The sequence below is a fragment of the Nycticebus coucang genome, chromosome X, assembly GCF_027406575.1.
Source record: "Nycticebus coucang isolate mNycCou1 chromosome X, mNycCou1.pri, whole genome shotgun sequence".
Classification (NCBI taxonomy): Eukaryota; Metazoa; Chordata; class Mammalia; order Primates; family Lorisidae; genus Nycticebus; species Nycticebus coucang.
In genome coordinates this window covers 53,934,671-53,953,967 of record NC_069804.1, presented here as the reverse complement: position 1 = coordinate 53,953,967, position 19,297 = coordinate 53,934,671, and the positions used below count along the sequence as shown (strand labels likewise).

Here is a 19,297-nt window from a genome sequence, read left to right as displayed (position 1 = left end):
GGACTTCATTAAACTGAAAAGCTTCTGTACAGCTAAGGAGACAATAACCAAAGCAAACAGACAACCTATACAATGAAAAAGGATATTTGCATATTTTGAATTAGACAAAAGCTTGATAATTAGGATCTATAGAGAACTCAAATTAATCCACATGAAAAAGCCAATAATCCCATATATCAATGGGCAAGAGACATGAATAGAACTTTCTCTGAAGACGACAGACGAATGGCTCACAAACACATGAAAAAATGTTCATCATCTCTATGTATTAGAGAAATGCAAATCAAAACAACCCTGAGATATCATCTAACCCCGGTGAGAATGGCCCACATCACAAAATCTCAAAACTGCAGATGCTGGCGTGGATGTGGAGAGAAGGGAACACTTTTCCACTGCTGGTGGGACTGCAAACTAGTACAACCTTTCTGGAAGGAAGTATGGAGAAACCTCAAAGCACTCAAGCTAGACCTCCCATTTGATCCTGCAATCCCATTACTGGGCATCTACCCAGAAGGAAAGAAATCCTTTTATCATAAGGACACTTGTACTAGACTGTTTATTGCAGCTCAATTTACAATCGCCAAAATGTGGAAACAGCCTAAATGCCCACCAACCCAGGAATGGATTAACAAGCTGTGGTATATGTATACCATGGAATACTATTCAGCCATTAAAAAAATGGAGACTTTACATCCTTCGTATTAACCTGGATGGACGTGGAAGACATTATTCTTAGTAAAGCATCACAAGAATGGAGAAGCATGAATCCTATGTACTCAATTTTGATATGAGGACAATTAATGACAATTATGGTTATGGGGGGGAAACAGAAAGAGGGAAGGAAGGAGGTGGGTGGGACCTTGGTGTGTGTCACACTTTATGGGGGCAAGACATGATTGCAAGAGGGACTTTACCTAACAATTACAATCAGTGTAACCTGGCTTACTGTACCCTCAATGAATCCCCAACAATAAAAAAAAAAAAGAGACAGATGAATGGCTAGCAAACATATGAAAAAATGCTCATCATCCCTAATTATTAGAGAAATGAAAATCATCGGGTGGTGCCTGTGGTTCAGTGAGTAGGGCGCCGGCCCCATATACCAATGGTGGCAGGTTCAAACCCAGCCCCGGCCAAACCGCAACAACAACAAAAAAAATAGCTGGGTATTGTGGCAGGCACCTATAATCCCAGCTACTCGGGAGGCTGAGGCAAGAGAATCACCTAAGCCTAAGAGCTGGAGGTTGCTGTGAGCTGTGATGCCACAGCACTCTACCAACAGCAACAAAGTGAGACTATGTCTCAAAAAAAAAAAGAACATCAAAACCACCCTGAGATATCATCTAACCCCAGTGAGAAGGGCCCACATCACCAAATCTCAAAAATGCAGATGATGGCATGGATGTGGAGAGAAAGGAACACTTTTACACTGCTAATGGGACTACAAACTAGTACAACGTTTTTGGAAGGAAATATGGAGAACTCTCAAAGAACTCAAGCTAGACCTACCATCTGATCCTGCAATCTCATTACTGGGCATCTACCCAGAAGGAAAAAAAGTGTCTTTTACGATAAGGACACTTGCACTAGACCAGAGGTTCTCAACCTGTGGGTTGTGACCCACAGGAACTGTATTAAAGGGCTGCAGCATTATGAAGGTTGAGAACTACTGCACTAGACTGTTTATTGCAGCTCAATTTACAATCGCCAAAACGTGGAAACAGCCTAAATGCCCATCAACCCGGGAATAGATAAACAAGCTGTGGTATATGTATACCATGGAATACTATTCAGCCATTAAAAAAAGGAGACTTTACATCTTTTGTATTAACCTGGATGGAAGTGGAACATATTATTCTTAGTAAAGCATCACAAGAATGGAGAAGAAGAATCGTATGTACTCAATTTTGATATGAGGACAATTAATGACCTAATAATTGTCTTCCATCCACAGCACTCTACCAAGGGTGACACAGTGACACTCTGTCTCAAAAAATAAAATAGGACGGCGCCTATGACTCAGTGGGTAGGGCACCGGCCCCATATACCAAGGGTGGTGGGTTCAGGCCCAGCCCCAGCCAAACTGCAACAAAGAGGTGGCCGGGCATGGTGGTGGGCGCCTGTAGTCCCAGCTGCTCAGGAGGCTGAGGCAGGAGAATCGCCTAGGCCCAGGAGTTGGAGGTTACTGTGACTGTGACGTTGCAGCACTCTACCAAGGGGGATAAAGTAAGACTCTGTCTCAAAAAAATAAATAAAATAAAATAAATTTACATAAAATATTTTAATGTCTGTGAGATGATTTATTTTTCACTAATTTTTTACTTTTTATTTTAACTTAATGCTCTGTGGTCACAAAATGTCGATTCAATTATTTAGCAAAACTTCAGATTTGTTTTTTGCTTGATATCTAGCTTCCGAAAAGGGTAGGTTAAAATAGCTAATGTTGAATTAACTGTTTCTGCTAATTTCGCACAGTTTAAGGATATATCATTAGTTATACATGTACTGATAATTTTTATAATTCTTGGTATTTAACAGTCTGAACCATTTACCTTCATCTCTTGTAATGTTTTTCACCTTACGTTCCCTCTAGGTTTATAGTGGTTCTGCTTTGCCCAGTTTATCATTTTCTGTTCTTCTATTTTCATATTTTCTGGGTCTTTTAAGTGTATCTCATAAAATAACGCTGGATCTTAGGGAATTTGGGGTTGTTATTTTTTTCCCATTTGCTGAGAATATTTTCCTTTTAATAATTTTAACCCATTTATAATATGTAATTATTTTGACACTAAGATGGATTTCTGCTATTTATATATTTCTTTTGGTTTTCTTCAATCTCCTTGCCATATTAAATTTTTGGCATTTACCCCCTTAATGCTCATTTTAAAATTACTATTCAATTTTTAGTCTTCTTTCTTACTCCAACATAGCCTTATGTCATACAATAACATGAATGTTTCTCTAGCAAGGTCTATCAAAAATCTATGTTCTTCTCCTGAATCATAGGATTCTTTACTTTTCCTTTCACATAGTTTTCTCAACTACCTTTTGTCTGGGCATAATTGTAATTTTAGTTCCAATTTATGACACATATTCATATGTATTCACATTGTTTCTTTTAGGCAATGGAAACAAAAGCTGATGTCAAAAACATATTGAAGAAAAATGTTAACACACCAATGGGAAATAAAAAGATTATTTGAAAAATGCAGACAAACCCAATTCTTTAATAGGAAATCTGAATGATCATAAAGAAATAAATGGCCCTATCTTGAATATAAATTTATTTCAAGTTTATTGACAGAAATGAGAATTATTTTTAAATTTAATAAACTAATTATAAATTGTATACAGAAAACAATCAAGAATACAGTAAATTCTTGGACAAGGATAATCAGAGATAGACCTACCATCTATTAGAATAAATTATAGAGGAATTAGAAATCATAAAGATTTATGACTATTAAACAGCTCAATGGAACAGAGTAAGGTCCAGAAATATATCTAATATGCCCAGAGCTATATATGTCTATACAGGAAAAAAAACAGCCGTGTATTGGAAGAAGATGCCATCCTAGGACTTTGATAGCTAGAGAAGAAAAGTGAATGCCTGACTTCAAAGCTTCAAAGGACAGGCTGACTCTCTTGTTAGGGACTAATACAGCTGGTGACTTTAAATTGAAGCCAGTGCTCACTTGCCATTCTGAAAATCCCAGGGCTCTTAAGAATTAAGGGCTAAATCTACTGTGCCTGCTCTACAAATAGAATAACAAACCCTGGATGACAGCACATCTGTTCACAGCGAGATTTACTGAAGATTTTAAGCCCACCATTAAAATTTACTGCTTGGGAAAAGGTTCCTTTCAAAATATTACTGCTGGTTGACAATGCACGTGGTCACCTAAGAGTTTGATGATGTTATAAGCAGATTAATGTTGTTTTCATGCCTGCTAACACAACACCCATTCTGCAGCCCCTGGATCAAGGAGTAATTGCTACTTTCAAGTTTTCTTGAATTACTTTCTTTAAGTAATAAGAAATACATTTCATAAGGCTATAGTTGCCATAGATGGTGATTCCTCAGATAGGTCTGGGCAAAGTAAATTGAAAACCTCCCAGAAAGGATTCACCATCCTAGATGCCATTAACAACACTTTTGATATGTGGGAGGAGGTCAAAATATCATTATTAACAGGAGTTTAGAAGAAATTTCAGCCCTTGTGGATGACTTTGAGGAGTTCAAGACTTCAGTGAAGGAAGTAACTGGGGATGTGGTAGAAATAACAAGATAACTAGAATTATGAGTAGAACCTGAAATGCTGCAATCCATGATAAAACTTGAATGAATGAGGAATTCTTTCTTATGGATGAGCAAAGAAAGTGGTTTCTTTACATGGAAACTACTCCTGGTGAAGATGCTATGAATATTGTTGAAATGACAATAAAGGATTTAGAACATTACATAAACCTGCTTCATAAAGCAGCTGCAGGGTTTGAGAAGACTGATTCCAATTTTGAACAAAGTTCTACTGTGGGTAAAATGCTACCTATTAGTCTTTTGTGAAAGGAAGAATCAATCAATGTGGCAAACTTCACTGTTTTATTTTAAGAAATTGCCAAAGCCACCCCAACCTCCAGCAACCACCACCCTGATCAGTCAGCAGCCATCAACATCAAGGCAAGACCTTCCACCAACAAGAAGATTATGACTCACTGAAGGCTCAGATGATCATTAGCATTTCTTAGTAATAAAGTATTTTTAACTAAAGTATGTATGTTGTAGACATCATACAATTGCACACTTGACAGACTATAGTATAAACATAACTTTTATATTGAACTGGGAAACCAAAAAATTCATGTGACTCAATTTCCATATTTGCCTTATTATGGTCACCTGGAACTGAACCCACAACATCTCCAATGTATACCTGTATGTGCCAACACAATGCATGTTGGTGAGGATAATGTAGTTACTCAATAAATGGTGTAGAAACAGATGTGTAGGCATCTTGAAGAAAATGAAGATGGATCCCTAGCTTAGGCTTTACAACAACAAAAAGAATCCAGCTAGTCACAGAAGTAAAAGTAAGAAATAAAAATATGAAGTTACTCAAATTAAAATATAAGAGTTTGGGTTTTTTTTTTTCCAAATACAGTTGAGAGATGAGGAAGGCCTATCTAGTTATGACACAAAACTTGGAGGACACAAAAGGCTGATAAATTCACTTAAGTGAAATGTGTGAAGAAAACACCAAAATTTTCATTTAGAAGACAAACGAGACATCAGGAACAATATTTGGGTCACATATAAAAGACAAAGAGCTAATGCCCTTAATGCATAAATAGCAACAACCCAATAGAAAAATAGGAAAATGAAAATTTAAAACATTTCTCCCAGGCGTGGTAGTTCATGCCTATACTCCTAGCATTCTGGGAGGCTGAGGCAGGTGGATTGCTTAAGCTCAGGAGTTCAAGATCAGCCTGAGCAAGATTGAGACCCTCATCTCTAAAAACAGTTGGGCATGGCTCGGTGCCTGTAGCTCAAGCAGCTAAGGCGCCAGCCACATACACCAGAGCTGGCAGGTTCGAATCTGGCTCAGGCCTGCCAAACAATGACAACTACAACCAAAAAAAATAGCTGGACATTGTGGCGGGCGCCTGTAGTCCTAGCTACTTGGGAGGCTGAGGCAAGAGAATCGCTTAAGCCCAGGAGTTGGAGGTTGCTGTCAGCTGTGACGTCACAGCATTCTACCCAAGGCAATAGCTTGAGGCTCTGTCTCAAAAAAAAACCAAACAAAAAACTGAATATATGGGCATGAGCGGGATGCCTTTGGCAAGAATACATGGGCTATTTGGGTTAAAATTAGAAGGTACTTTTTTCCTTTTCAAAATATTTTTATTATGAAATATAATATCATGCATAAAAATACAGGGAACAAATATTCAGCTTACCTAATTATTCAAGGCAAAAATCTATACATCCCACCCTGGTCTGGAAACAGAACATTCTAGCTCCTTTCCTAGAAGGCTTCTTTATGGCTCTTTTCCTCCTTCCCCTCTACTCAAGGAAACCACTACCCTGCCTCTGATGTTGAACACTTCCTTGTTTTGCTTTGAAGTATCATCACCTCCATATGTAGCCCTACACAATATGGTTTTGTTTTCTCTTTCTTAACATTTTGTATAAATTGGCCAGGTGCAGTGGCTCACACCTGTAATCCTAGCCCTCTGGGAAGCCTAGGCAAGAGGATCCCTTGAGCTCAAAAGTTAGAAACCAGCCTGAGCAAGAGTGAGACCCCATCTCTATTAAAAATACAAAAACTAGCCAGGCATTGGCTACAGTGCGTACCTGTAGCCCCAGCTACTTGGGAGGCTGAGGCAGGAGGAACCCAGGAGTTTGAGGTTGCTGTGAGCTAGGCTGATGACAAGGAACTCTAGCCTGGGGTAATAAAGTAGAACTGTCTCAAAAAAAAAAAAAAAAAAAACTTTATATAAATTGAAGTAAACACAAAAAATTATTTTGTGCCTGATTTCTTTCACCCAATATTGTCTTCAATTTATTTATCTGTTTTACTTTTGATGGATAATAATTCTAATATTTTCATTATTTCCAGTTTCTTTCTAAGTAATACTAAAATGAGCATTTATAGATGTGCCCTAGTACATCAATGAAGAATTTCTGGGGCAGCGCCTGTGGCTCAGTGAGTAGGGTGCTGGCCCCATATACCGAGGGTGGCAAGCCCCAGCCAAACTGCAACAAAAAAATAGCCAGGCATTTTGGCAGGTACCTGTAATCCCAGCTACTTGGGAGGCTGAGGCAAGAGAATCGCCTAAGCCCAAGAGCTGGAGGTTGCTGTGAGCTGTGATGCTACGGCACTCTACCAAGGGCGACAAAGTGAGACTCTGTCTCTTACAAAAAAAAAAAAAAAGAATTTCTGGTAGGTGTTTCCCTAGGAAAAACATTGTTTCCTTATATGGTCTATATATGCTTGGAAGAATGAAACTAAAGTGTTTTGCAAAAAGATTATACCAATTTACATCTCCATCAGCAGCACATAAGAGAACATGGTACTCCTCATCTTTGCTAATACTTACCATTGTACTTGCTATTGTCAATCTTCTAAATTTTAGCTATTCTGGGGTGGGTGTAGTGATACTGCACTCTGGTGTAAATATGCATTTCCCTGATAACTAATGAGACTAAGCACTGTCTCAGGTGTTTATTAGCCATTTGGATATCTCCAGTGATTACATACCTGTTCCATAGGCCTCTGACTACTGGGCAGTCTGCTTTTCCTTATTGTTTTAGATATTTTGGGTATAAGTTCTCCTCTGTTTTTATATCTTCCCCACTCTGTGGATTATAATTTTCATCTTAATGGAAGTGATTATAATAAAAGTCAGGGTAGTAGGGGGATTATGGAATGCTGACTATGGACTCTTTCTACACCTATATAAGGATAAATCACTCAGCTGTATATGTCTGTTTTGTATACTGTTCTGTGTGTTATATTTCACAATAAAACCATTTTTAAAAGGATAGACATATGACCCATTAACTTCATTCCACACATATACTTAAGGTGTACACATGTGCATGTAGAGACATAAATAAGATGTTTGTAGCAGTATTGTTTATAATTCATTTACTATATTTCACCATATTTTATTTTTATTTATTTATTTTTTCGTGAGACAAGAGTCTCACTCTGTTGCCCTAGGTAGAGTGTTGCGGTGTCAGAGCTCACAGCAACTTCAAACTCCTAGGCTCAAGCCATCCTCTTGTCTCAGCCTCCAGAGTAGCTGGTACTACAGGCACCCACCACCATGCTGGGAAAGTTTTTCTATTTTAGTAGAAATGGGGTCTGACTCTGGCTCAGGCTGGTCTTGAACTCCTGCTTGTATTTGCATAAAGAAACCTTAATCATACAAAGAAAACTGACTGACCTGATCATGTATATTAAACCAAGATGAGCAGACTGGAGAAAGAAAAGAGAAGTTACACTATATAGGTTGAATATCCATCATCCAAAATATTTGGGACCAGAAGTGTTTCATGTTTCAGATTTTCTCAGATTTTGGAATATTTGCATTGTACTTACTGGTTGAACATCACTAATCTGAAAACACAAAATGCAAAATGCTCCAGTGAGTATTTCCTTTGAACATCATATCAGCACTCAAAAAAGTTTCAGATTTTGATAGCCAGGTGTTTTGGTGGGTGCCTGTAATCCCAGCTACTTGGGAGGCTGAAGCAAAAGAATCACTTAAGCCCAAGAGTTTGAGGTTGCTGTGAGCTGACGCCACAGCACTCTACCGAGGGTGACAAAATAAGACTCTGTCTCAAAAAAAAAAAAAAAAAATCAGATTTTGAAGCATTTTGAATTTTGGATTGTCAGATTGGAATTTGGATTGTACAGCTGCACTCAAACTATATAGCTTTTTATATTTTTTAAATTTTTTGAGTCATGTATGTATATTGTTACTCAAAAAATTAAATTAGAGATTACTAATATCCTTAGAGTGATAAGATGCTGCATCCATAGAAGAAAAATTACGTGTGGGTGGCGCCTGTGGCTCAGTCGGTAAGGCACCGGCCCCATATACTGAGGGTGGCGGGTTCAAACCCGGCCCCGGCCAAACTGCAACCAAAAAAATAGCTGGGCGTTGTGGCGGGCGCCTGTAGTCCCAGCTACTCGGGAGGCTGAGGCAAGAGAATCGCTTAAGCCCAGGAGCTGGAGGTTGCTGTGAGCTGTGTGAGGCCACGGCACTCTACCGAGGGCCATAAAGTGAGACTCTGTCTCTACAAAAAAAAAAGAAAAGAAAAATTACGTGCTATTAAAAGGGAATATTCTGCATATAAAAAACAGGTATTTGAAGTAAAAAATATAACAGCATTAATGAGAGACACAAAATATTTAGAAGATAAAGTTCTTTAAAAAAATCTTTTAGAAAGGGGAGTAAAAGAAATATAAATGAAGATTGGTAAAGCAAAGAATGACAAAAAAGGAGGATCAAGAGGATCAACAACCAAATACAATGAGTTTTTGAAAAGCAGAGAAAATGTATCCGTGAGTCGAAAGGCCTGAAAAGACCTTTGGAAACAGGCTTTTAAATTTTGGCATAAAAATCATTTCCAACCTAGAATTCTTTTTTTTTTTTGAGACAGAGTCTCACTTTGTCACTCTTGGTAGAGTGCCATGGTGTCACAGATCACAGCAATCTCAAACTCTTGGGCTTAAGCCACTCTCTTGCCTCAGCCTCCCAAGTAGCTAGAACTACAAGCACCTACCACAACATCCCCAGATGTCTTTTGTTGCACTTGTCATTGTTGTTTAGCTGGCCCAGGCCAGGTTCCAACCTGGCCAGCGCCGTAACCACTGTGCTATGGCACCAAGCCCAACCTAGAATTCTTAACTCTAGTTAAGCTAAAAATTCAAATTTAGTGTCGTGGTCACTAAATTTTTACATTTCTACAAATATGCCTATATAGTTCTATATATTAAATATATTTTTTGCAAGACATTTTCAAACACCCAAAGTTTCATAAAGTTTACCTGTCATGTATCCATTTTCAAGGATATCTAGGAGGATATGCCCCACGAAATGAAGGGGTAAGCCAAGAAAGTAGAAGATATAGGCTCCAGGAAACAGGAGATCTGATATAAGGCAGAGGTGAAAGAGATTTCCAAGGAGATGGTAAAAGGTAAAAGGTAATAGCTATATGTCAAGTGGAGAGTCAATCCAGACTTCAGCAAGTCAAGCTCCAGGAAAGATTTCTTCAAAGAGAAGACAGCAATGCCCAGAGTTAAAAGCAGCCTCAATTATTATTAGGTGTATGAATTTGAGCCAGATAGTTTTTCTCTGTACCCCAGTTTTCCCCTCTATAAAATGGGGATAATAATGGCACCTACTTTATAAGGTTGTTGTGAAGACAGTACAGATAGTGTACATGTAACAGTCCTGGGCACTAGTAAATTTTGTATGAGTGCTTATAATTATTATCATTATGATTATTACCTAATGTGCTTGAATATATGGAAAGGAGATTTAAACAATGGGAAGAATTTGGAGATGAATTATTGAGACATATATAGTAAAGTGAACAAATGGCTAAACCAGAACATTGTTGATTCCAAGGAAAAGAAAAAGTTGTGCAGAAATAATAATCCTAGCATAGATACTATGTGATTCAACTATAAATTATCATAGTAATAAACACTGGCAGTGAATTTCACCAAAACAATGATACACCTATCTTAGGAGGATGAAGTTATGGGAAATGTGTATGTCAGTGGAGATATATAGAAAAGCTCCATTTCTTTCTTTCATAATGGAACGTCAATAGATAATGCCCAAAACATAAAAAAGTACATATTATAAAGATTAAGAGTGTTTGCCACTGGGGAGCTAGAATCTGGAAGAAAATAAAGCAGGGAAGAGTCATTTTTTTAACAAGACTTAAAGAACTATTTGATAACTTTCACCACTTGTAAACAAAACTGAAAACTAATTTCAAATTACAAAGTGGCAAAAAAGTTCACAGAAAGATACAAGCATGACAAAGGTTTATTACCTCACTACAGGTATTTTCTAAAAACCTCTAAAAATCCATTAAGGCTGGGTGCAGTGGCTCATACCTATAATCTTAGCACTCTGGGGGAGGCTGAGGAGGGTGGATTGGTTAAGTTCAGGAGTTTGAGACCAGCCTGAGCAAGAGTGAGACCTGGTCTCTACTAAAAACAGAAAAACTAGCCAGGTGTAGTGGCATATGCCTGCAATCCCAGCTACTGGGAGGCTAGGGTAACAGGATTGCTGAAGCCCAAGAGTTTGAGGTTGCTGTTACCTATGATGTCACAGCACTCTACCCAGGGTGAAAGAATGAGACTCTGTCTCAAATAAAATAAAACAAAATAAAAAATACATAAAAATTTGTTAAGATGGCTCATCACAATTGCTCACGCCATGAGTAATCCCAGCACTCTAGGAGGCCAAGGCAGGAGGATTCTTTGAGTTCAGGAGTTTGACACTAGCCTAAGCAAGAACAAGACCCCTGTCTCTACCACAAATAGAAAAACATTAGTGGGGCATGGTAGTGCAGGACTAGTCCTAACTACTCTGGAGGCTGAGTGGGGAGGATCTCTTGAACTCAGGAGTTTGAGGTTACAGTGAGCTATGATGACATCACTGCACTCTTACCCAGGGTGACAGAGCAATACTCTGTCTCAAAAAGAAAATTCATTACAATAAATAAATCAGCAACAAGAAACAGAGGTGTTGTATAGAAAGAGCATGGCCTATGGAGTTGTTAGGCCTGGATGACTCAACTTTGCCCCTCTTTAGTTGCACAACTTTAAGCAAATCATCTTTCATCTTTGAGCTTTTGGTTTATCTTCTTTAAAAATACGGTAGACTGTGTTTCCTGTTTTTCTAAGAGTGGCTGTGACGATCAACTCAGTGACATAAGGATGCTACTGAGAAACATCATCCCCTCTGAGAGTACCATGGAATGTGTTTGTATCAGTTCTGTCTTCTTATACAACAAATTAAGGCCTAGTGATTTAAAACTAATAATAAATATTTACCATTTTACACAGTAGCTTTGGGTTAGGAATTCAGAAATCACTCACATGGGTGGTTCTGGTTTGTGGCCTCTCAAATGGTTGCAGTACTGTTGTTGGCTGGAGCCAGAGATACCTGAACATTTGAGAGGAACAACATAATCCATTTCCAACATAGCTCATTTGCCTGGATAGCAATTTTGAGATGGCTGTTGACAGGAAGCCTCAGTTCTTTGCCACACGCTGAATGCTCATATTCTTCCCCCATTTATGTATTGAAATTTTAACACACAAGTCAATGATATGAAGAAGTGAGAAATTTAGAAGGTAGTTAGATTGCAAGGATGAAAATGTCATGAGTGGAATTAGTACTCTTATAAAAAAGAACTCAAAGAGAAGCCTTAGCCTTCCTGCTACATGTGACTACAGGAGAAGACAGAAGACACCAAACCTGCCAGTGCCTTGATTTTGGACTTCCCAGCCTTAAAAACTATGAGAAATAAATTTCTGTAATCTATAGAAATCTAAAAAAGAAAAAAAAATAAAAATAAATCAGCAATGGACAAGAGAAGAAAATTCACAAAAGGGAAGTAAATAACCAATGAAAATGTGAGGAAAAAATTATCCTGCCTAAAAAAAGTAACTCAAATGAGAACAGTTAAATAGTAACTTTCCTTCAGGCTCTGAAGTTCCAGATGAATTCCTGCCCGTGGGCACTTCTTCCCCCTCCTCACCTCAGAGGTGTTGCCATGTCCCCCAGGCTGGGAAGAGTCCACATTAGCTGGCATGTTCCCGCTGGACCTCAGCCCTAGGGCACTCTTGCTGACAACTCCGCTCTTGGATCTAAGAGTTCGGTGGAGTCCATGGACTCAACTAGAGCTGCTGGGATCAGAAGGAAGATACTGCAGCCTCACTCTGGGGTCTGGCTCAGGGACTCTGCAGAGACTCCAAGACCCTAGAAAGACAATTTCCACATGGTCAGAGTCACTCACCACCTACCACACAACCATTGCCCCAGGGCATCACAGGGTAGATAAATCCAGGAAACAAGTATTCTAGTTATGAATTAAAATGGAATATGAACAAGACAATGAGATTTGGACTAAACTTACTAAGGTTTAAATTCTAGCTCTGTCAACTTTTAGCTATGAGAATACGAAGAAACTTCTTCAGTTTTATTTTTCAAAATAAATCAAAACTATCTCAAGGGGATATGAAAACAAATTAGATGTTATTTGTAAGGCACTTAGCACTAGACTATTACAAGGTAAACATTTAACGCCTTAGCAAGTACTTTTTTTTTTTTAATTGGGACAGAGTCTCATTATGCCACCCTCGGCAGAGTTTAGTGGCGTCACAGCTCACAGCAACCTCAAACTCTTCTGCTTAAGCGATTCTCTTACCTCAGCCTCCCAAGTAGCTGGGACTACAGGTGCCCACCAAAACGTCTGGCTAATTTTTTTGTTGTAGTTGTCATTGTTTGGCAGGCCCAAGCCAGATTCAAACCCACCAGCCCCAGTGTATGTGGCTGGCCCCAGAACTGCTAAGCTATAGGCACTGAGTGAGCAAGTAATGGTTTCTTCGCAGTTTTTGGCCGGGGCTGGGTTTGAACCCGCCACCTCCAACATATGGGGCCAGTGCCCTACTCCTTTGAGCCACAGACACTGCCCAGCAAGTAATGTTTTTATAAGGAACCATGTAACATGCAGAAGCAGTTACCTCATTTATTTGCACAAGAAGGCTACTCCGCTAGCTCAGTCCCTAGAGCACATAATTTGTACAATAATCCTGTCACATAGGTGTGACAGGATTATAATAATTATTATTATTAGTTTTAGTAATATTAATAATAATATTCACTAATATTAGTTCATTTTATGCATATAGATAACAAAGGTTTAGAGCCCTCAAGTCAAACCTCGTCTACCTAGCTCCAAAGTTCATGTTGTCAATTTTATATCATATGGTGCCTTTTACATGGTAGGCTCAAAATAAATATGATTATCGTTAACACATATTGAAAACATAGTCATAAATTCAGAATAAAAAAAATCAAGTAAAGTTTCTTGAAACAGAAGAGATATGCCTTAAGGAAAATATTATTAACAGTCTGGAACTAAAGTTTTTAAATGAGTGGACCTCTGTGCCCAAGTAGAGGTGCAATTTTATTGTAATCAATTAATAGAAGCACTATAGATTTAGTCATTCCTGTTGGGAAAAGGAAAATGTCTGCTTAAAATGAAGAGGAACTTAATTAAGACAACAGAAGAAAGAGATGAAGAGGAAAAGAGAAAGTAAAATAAATAATAAGTAGAATAAAAGGCATGTGTAGTCCCAGCTACCTGGGAGGCTGAGGCAAGAGAATTGCTTAAGTCCAAGAGTTTGAGGTTGCTGTGAGCTGTGACGCTACAGCACTCTTCTGAGGGCAATAAAGTGAGACTCTGTCTCAAAATAAATAAATAAATAAATAAACAAACAAACAAACAAATAGGGGCGGCACCTGTGGCTCAAAGGAGTAGGGTGCCAGCCCCACATAACGGAGGTGGTGGGTTCAAACCCAGCCCCAGCCAAAAACTGCAAAAAAAAAGAGACTAAATAAATAAATAAAAGGCATGAATAAGTTAAATTTTAAAAAGATAAGATGTGATTTGGTGCCTGTAGCACAGTGGTTACGGCGCCAGCCACATACACTGAGGCTGGCAGGTTCAAATTCATCTCAGGGCCAGCTAAACAATGACAACTGCAACCAAAAAATAGCTGGGCATTGTGGCGGGTGCCTGTAGTCTCAGCTACTTGGGAGGCTGAAGCAAGAGAATCGCTTTAGCCCAAGAGTTTGAGGTTGCTGTGAGCTGTGACATCATGGCACTCTACCAAAGGTGACATATTGAGACTGTCTCAAAAAAAAAAAAAAAAAGAAAAGAAAGACTATGTTATATCAAAGAAACAGATAATATGCTTTCTAGTCTTATACTCACAGAAATTTTACAAAATTCCTTCAAATAACTTAGCCACAAATTAAATCTGATAAATGTTTGAATGCTGGCAATCAACAGGCTACATCCTCTGATAATACCATAAAATGTCTGACATTATTCATTAGGAAAATGCAAATCAAAACCAAATTCTTTCATTCATTAGGAGATCACTTCACATCCAATAAGATGGCTAAAAGGGGAAAAAAACAATAATAATTGTTTTTAAGATGTGAATAAATTGGAGCTCTCATATATTCCTAGTAGGATTATAAAATGGTATACACACTCTGAAAAACATTCTAGCAGTTCCTCAAAATATTAACTACAACGTCACCTAGGAATTTCACTCATAGGTATCTACCTAAGTATCCCACTTATACACAAATATTCACAATAGCATTATTCATAATAGCCAAAAAGTATTGTACTCCTATGTATCTACCTATATATTCACTTGTACACAAATATTCACAATAGCATTATTCATAATGGCCAAAAAGTGGAAACAATGAATGGATCAATTTAGCCACAGATGAAATGGATAAACAAAATTTGGAATATCTATACAATGGAATAATATTTGGCAATGGAAAGTACTGATATCAGGGCAGTGCCTGTGCTCAGTGTGTAGGGCGCCGGCCCCATATACCGAGGGTGTCGGGTTCAAACCCGGCCCTGGCCAAACTGCAACAAAAATATAGTCAGGCCCTGTGGCGGGCGCCTGTAGTCCCAGCTACTCGGGAGGCTGAGACAAGAAAATCGCCTAAGCCCAGGAGTTGGAGGTTGCTGTGAGCTGTGATGCCACAGCAGTCTACTGAGGGCGATAAAGTGAGACTCTGTCTCTACAAAAAATAAAAATAAAAAAGGAAAAGTACTGATATCTGCTATAACATGGATGAACCTTGAACCCACTATCCTATGTGAAAGAAGCCAGTCACAAAAGACCACATATTTTATGATTCCATTCATGTGAAGTGTCTAAAATAGTAAAGCCCATAGAGACAGAAAACAGATTAATGGCTGCCTGGGGATGGGAGTATGGGGTGGTAAAATGGTGAATGTCTGCTAATGAAGATGGGGGTTTCTTTTTGAGGTGTTGAAAAGGTTCTAAAATAGATTTGCGGTGATGGCTACACAATTCTCTAAATATACTAAAAAATCATTGGGCTGTATACTTTAAATGGTTGAATTTTATGGTATTAGAATATAGCTAAATAAATTTGTTTTCTTTTCTTTTCTTTTTTTTTTTTTTTTTTTGAGACAGAGTCTCACTTTGTCATCCTTGGTAGAGTCACATGGCATCATAACTCACAGCAACCTCAAACTCATGAGCTCAAATGATCCTCCTGCCTCAGTTTTTCACTTTTAGTAGAGATGGGGTCTCACTCTTGCTCAGGCTAATCTCGAACTCCTAAGCTCAACCGATCCACCCACCTCAGCCCCCCAGAGTACTGGAGTACAGGAGTGAGCCAATGGGCCTGGCCTAAATTTGTTTTCTTATAAAAGGAAAAAAAAAAATAAATGTTTTCCTAAATAACTCAGGCTCAAAGTAGGAAATCAATACAGAAGCAATGTAAATTTTATCAAAAGTTGTGGAATACAAAATTGTATTTAGGCTCAGCGCCCATAGCACAGTGGTTACCACGTCAGCCACATACACTAAGGCTGGCGGGTTCAAACCCGGCCTGGGCAAGCTAAACAACAATGACAACTGCAACAAAAAATAGCCAAGCAGTACAGTGGGTACCTATAGTCCCAGCTCCTTGGGAGGCTGAGGCAAGAGAATCTTTTAAGCCCAAGAGTTTGAGGTTGCTGTGAGCTGTGACAACACAGAACTCTACTGAGGGCGACAGAGTGAAACTGTGTGTCAAAAAAAAAAATTGTATTCAGAGTAAAGTCTATGAGTTTGAGTGGCTTTATTTTATTTATTTTTTTATGATTAAATCATAGCTGTGTATATTAATGCAATCATGGGGCACCATACATTGGTTTTATAAACATTTTGACACATTTTCATCACACTGGTTAACATAGCCTTCCTGGCATTTTCTTAGTTATTGTGTTAAGACATTTATATTCTACATTTATTAAGTTTCACATGTACCCTTGTAAGATGCACCGCAGGTGTAATCCCACCAATCACCCTCCCTCTGCTCATCCTCCCGCCCCTTCCTCTCCCTCTCCCCCTCCCCCCTATTCTTAGGTTATAACTGGGTTATAGCTTTCAAGTGAAAGCCATAAATTAGTTTCATAGTAGGGCTGAGTACATTGGATACCTTTTCTTCCATTCTTGAGATACTTTACTAAGAATAATACGTTCCAGCTCCATCCATGTAAACATGAAAGAGGTAAAGTCTCCATCTTTCTTTAAGGATGCATAATATTCCATAGTGTACATATACCACAACTTATTAATCCATACGTGGATCGATGGGCACTTGGGTTATTTCCATGACTTAGCAATTATGAATTGGGCTACAATAAACATTCTAGTACAAATATCTTTGTTATAATGTTTTGGTCTTCTTCGTATATACCTAGTAGAGAAATTATAAGATTGAATGGCAGATCTATTTTTAGATCTCTAAGTGTTCTCCAAACATCTATCCAAAAGGAATGTATTAATTTGCATTCCCACCAGCAGTGTAGAAGTGTTCCCTTTTCTCCACATCCACGCCAACATCTCTAGTCTTGGGATTTTGTGATATGGGCTAATCTTACTGGAGTTAGATGATATCTTAAAGTAGTTTTGATTTGCATTTCTCTGATGATCAAAGATGATGAGCATTTTTCATGTCTGTAGGCCATGCGCCTGTCTTCTTCAGAGAAGTTTCTCTTCAAGTCCCTTGCCCAACCTGAGATGGGATCACTTGTTCTTTTCTTGCTTATACATTTGAGTTCTCTGTGGATTCTGGTTATTAAACCTTTGTTGGAGACATAACCTGAAAATATCTTCTCCCATTCTGAGGGCTGTTTGCTTGCTTTACTTACCGTGTTCTTGGCTGTGCAGAAACTTTTTAGTTTGATCAGGTCCCAGTAGTATTTTTGAAGCTGCTTCAATTGCCTGGTGGTTCCTCCTCATAAAACACTCACCCAGACTGATTTTTTCAAGGGTTTTCCCTGCACTCTCTTCTAGTATTTTTATAGTTTCATGTCTTAAGTTTAAATCTTTAATCCAGTGAGAGTCTATCTTAGTTAATGGTGAAAGGTGTGGGTCCAGTTTCAGTCTTCTACAGGTTGCCAGCCAGTTCGCCCAGCACCATTTGTTAAATAAGGAATCTTTTCCCCACTGAATGTTTTTAATTGGCTTGTCAAAGATCAAATAACGGTAAGTAGCTGGATTCATCTCTTGGTTCTCTATTCTGTTCCATACATCTAGCTCTCTGTTATTGTGCCAGTACCATGCTGTTTTGATCACTGTCGATTTATAGTATAGTCTGAGGTCCAGTAGCATGATTCCTCCTGCTTTATTTTTATTTCTGAGTAATGTCTTGGCTATTCGAGGTTTTTTCTGATTCCACATAAAACAAAGTACTATTTTTTTCAACATGTTTAAAGCATGACAGTGGAGCTTTAATAGGGACTGCATTAAAATTGTATATTGCTTTGGGTAGTATGGACATTTTAACAATGTTGATTCTTCCCAGCCATGAGCATGGTATGTTTTTCCATTTGTTAACATTTTCTGCTATTTCCTTTCTGAGAGTTTCATACTTCTCTTTATAGAGATCTTTCACGTCCTTTGTTAAACTCTGAAGTATTTCATCATCTTTGGCACTACTGTGAATGGAATAAAGTCCTTAACTGTTTTTTCAGCTTGACTATTGTTGGTATATATAAAGGCTACCGATTTATGAATGTTGATTTTGTAACCTGAGACGCTGCTGTATTCCTTCATCACTTCTAAGAGTTTTGTAGCAGAATCCCTGGTGTTTTCCAGATATACAATCATATCATCTGCGAAGAGCAAAAGTTTGATCTCTTCTGACCCTACATGGATACCCTTGATCGCCTTTTCTTCCCTAATTGCCATGGCTAAAACTTCCATTACAATGTTAAAGAGCAGTGGAGACAATGGGCAGCCTTGTCTGGTTCCTGATCTCAGTGGAAATGACTTCAATTTAACTATATTCAATACGATACTGGCTGTGGGTTTGCTGTAGATGGCCTCTATCAGTTTAAGAAATGTCCCTTCTACACCAGTTTTCTCAAGTGTTCTGATCATGTAGGGATGCTGTATATTATCAAAAGCTTTTTCTGCATCAAGTGAGAGAATCATACGGTCTTTGTTTTTTAATTTGTTTATGTGCTGAATTATACTTATAGATTTACATATATTGAACCAGCCTTGAGACCCTGGGATAAAACTGACTTGGTCATGATGTATAATTTGTTTGATGTATTGCTGGATTCTGTTTGTTAGGATCTTGTTGAATATTTTTGCATCTATATTCATTAGTGATATTGGTCTATAATTTTCTTGTTGGGTCTTTTCCTGGTTTGGGGATCAGGGTGATGTTTGCTTCATAGAACGTGTTGGGTAGTCTTCCTTCTTTTTCTACTTTTTTTTTTTTTATTAAATCATAGCTGTGTACATTAATGTGATCATGGGGCACCATACACTAGTTTCATAGACAGTTTGACACATTTCCATCACACTGGTTAACAGTCTTCCTGGCATTTTCCTATTGTGCTAAGACATTTACATTCCACATTTACTAAGTTTCACATATACCCTAGTAAGATGCACCACAGGTG

General features: G+C 38.3%; 1 protein-coding gene across 1 annotated transcript in view; it reads right to left on the bottom strand.

Moving 5' to 3' along the window:
• ZNF81 (zinc finger protein 81) overlaps positions 1-19,297 on the bottom strand; it is a 163,560-nt gene that overhangs the window by 134,728 nt on the left and 9,535 nt on the right. The window contains exon 2 of the mRNA XM_053579668.1: positions 12,299-12,519. Coding sequence (XP_053435643.1) covers positions 12,299-12,352 — 54 coding nt within the window. The 5' untranslated portion in view covers positions 12,353-12,519. The remainder of the gene's footprint in view (positions 1-12,298; positions 12,520-19,297) is intronic.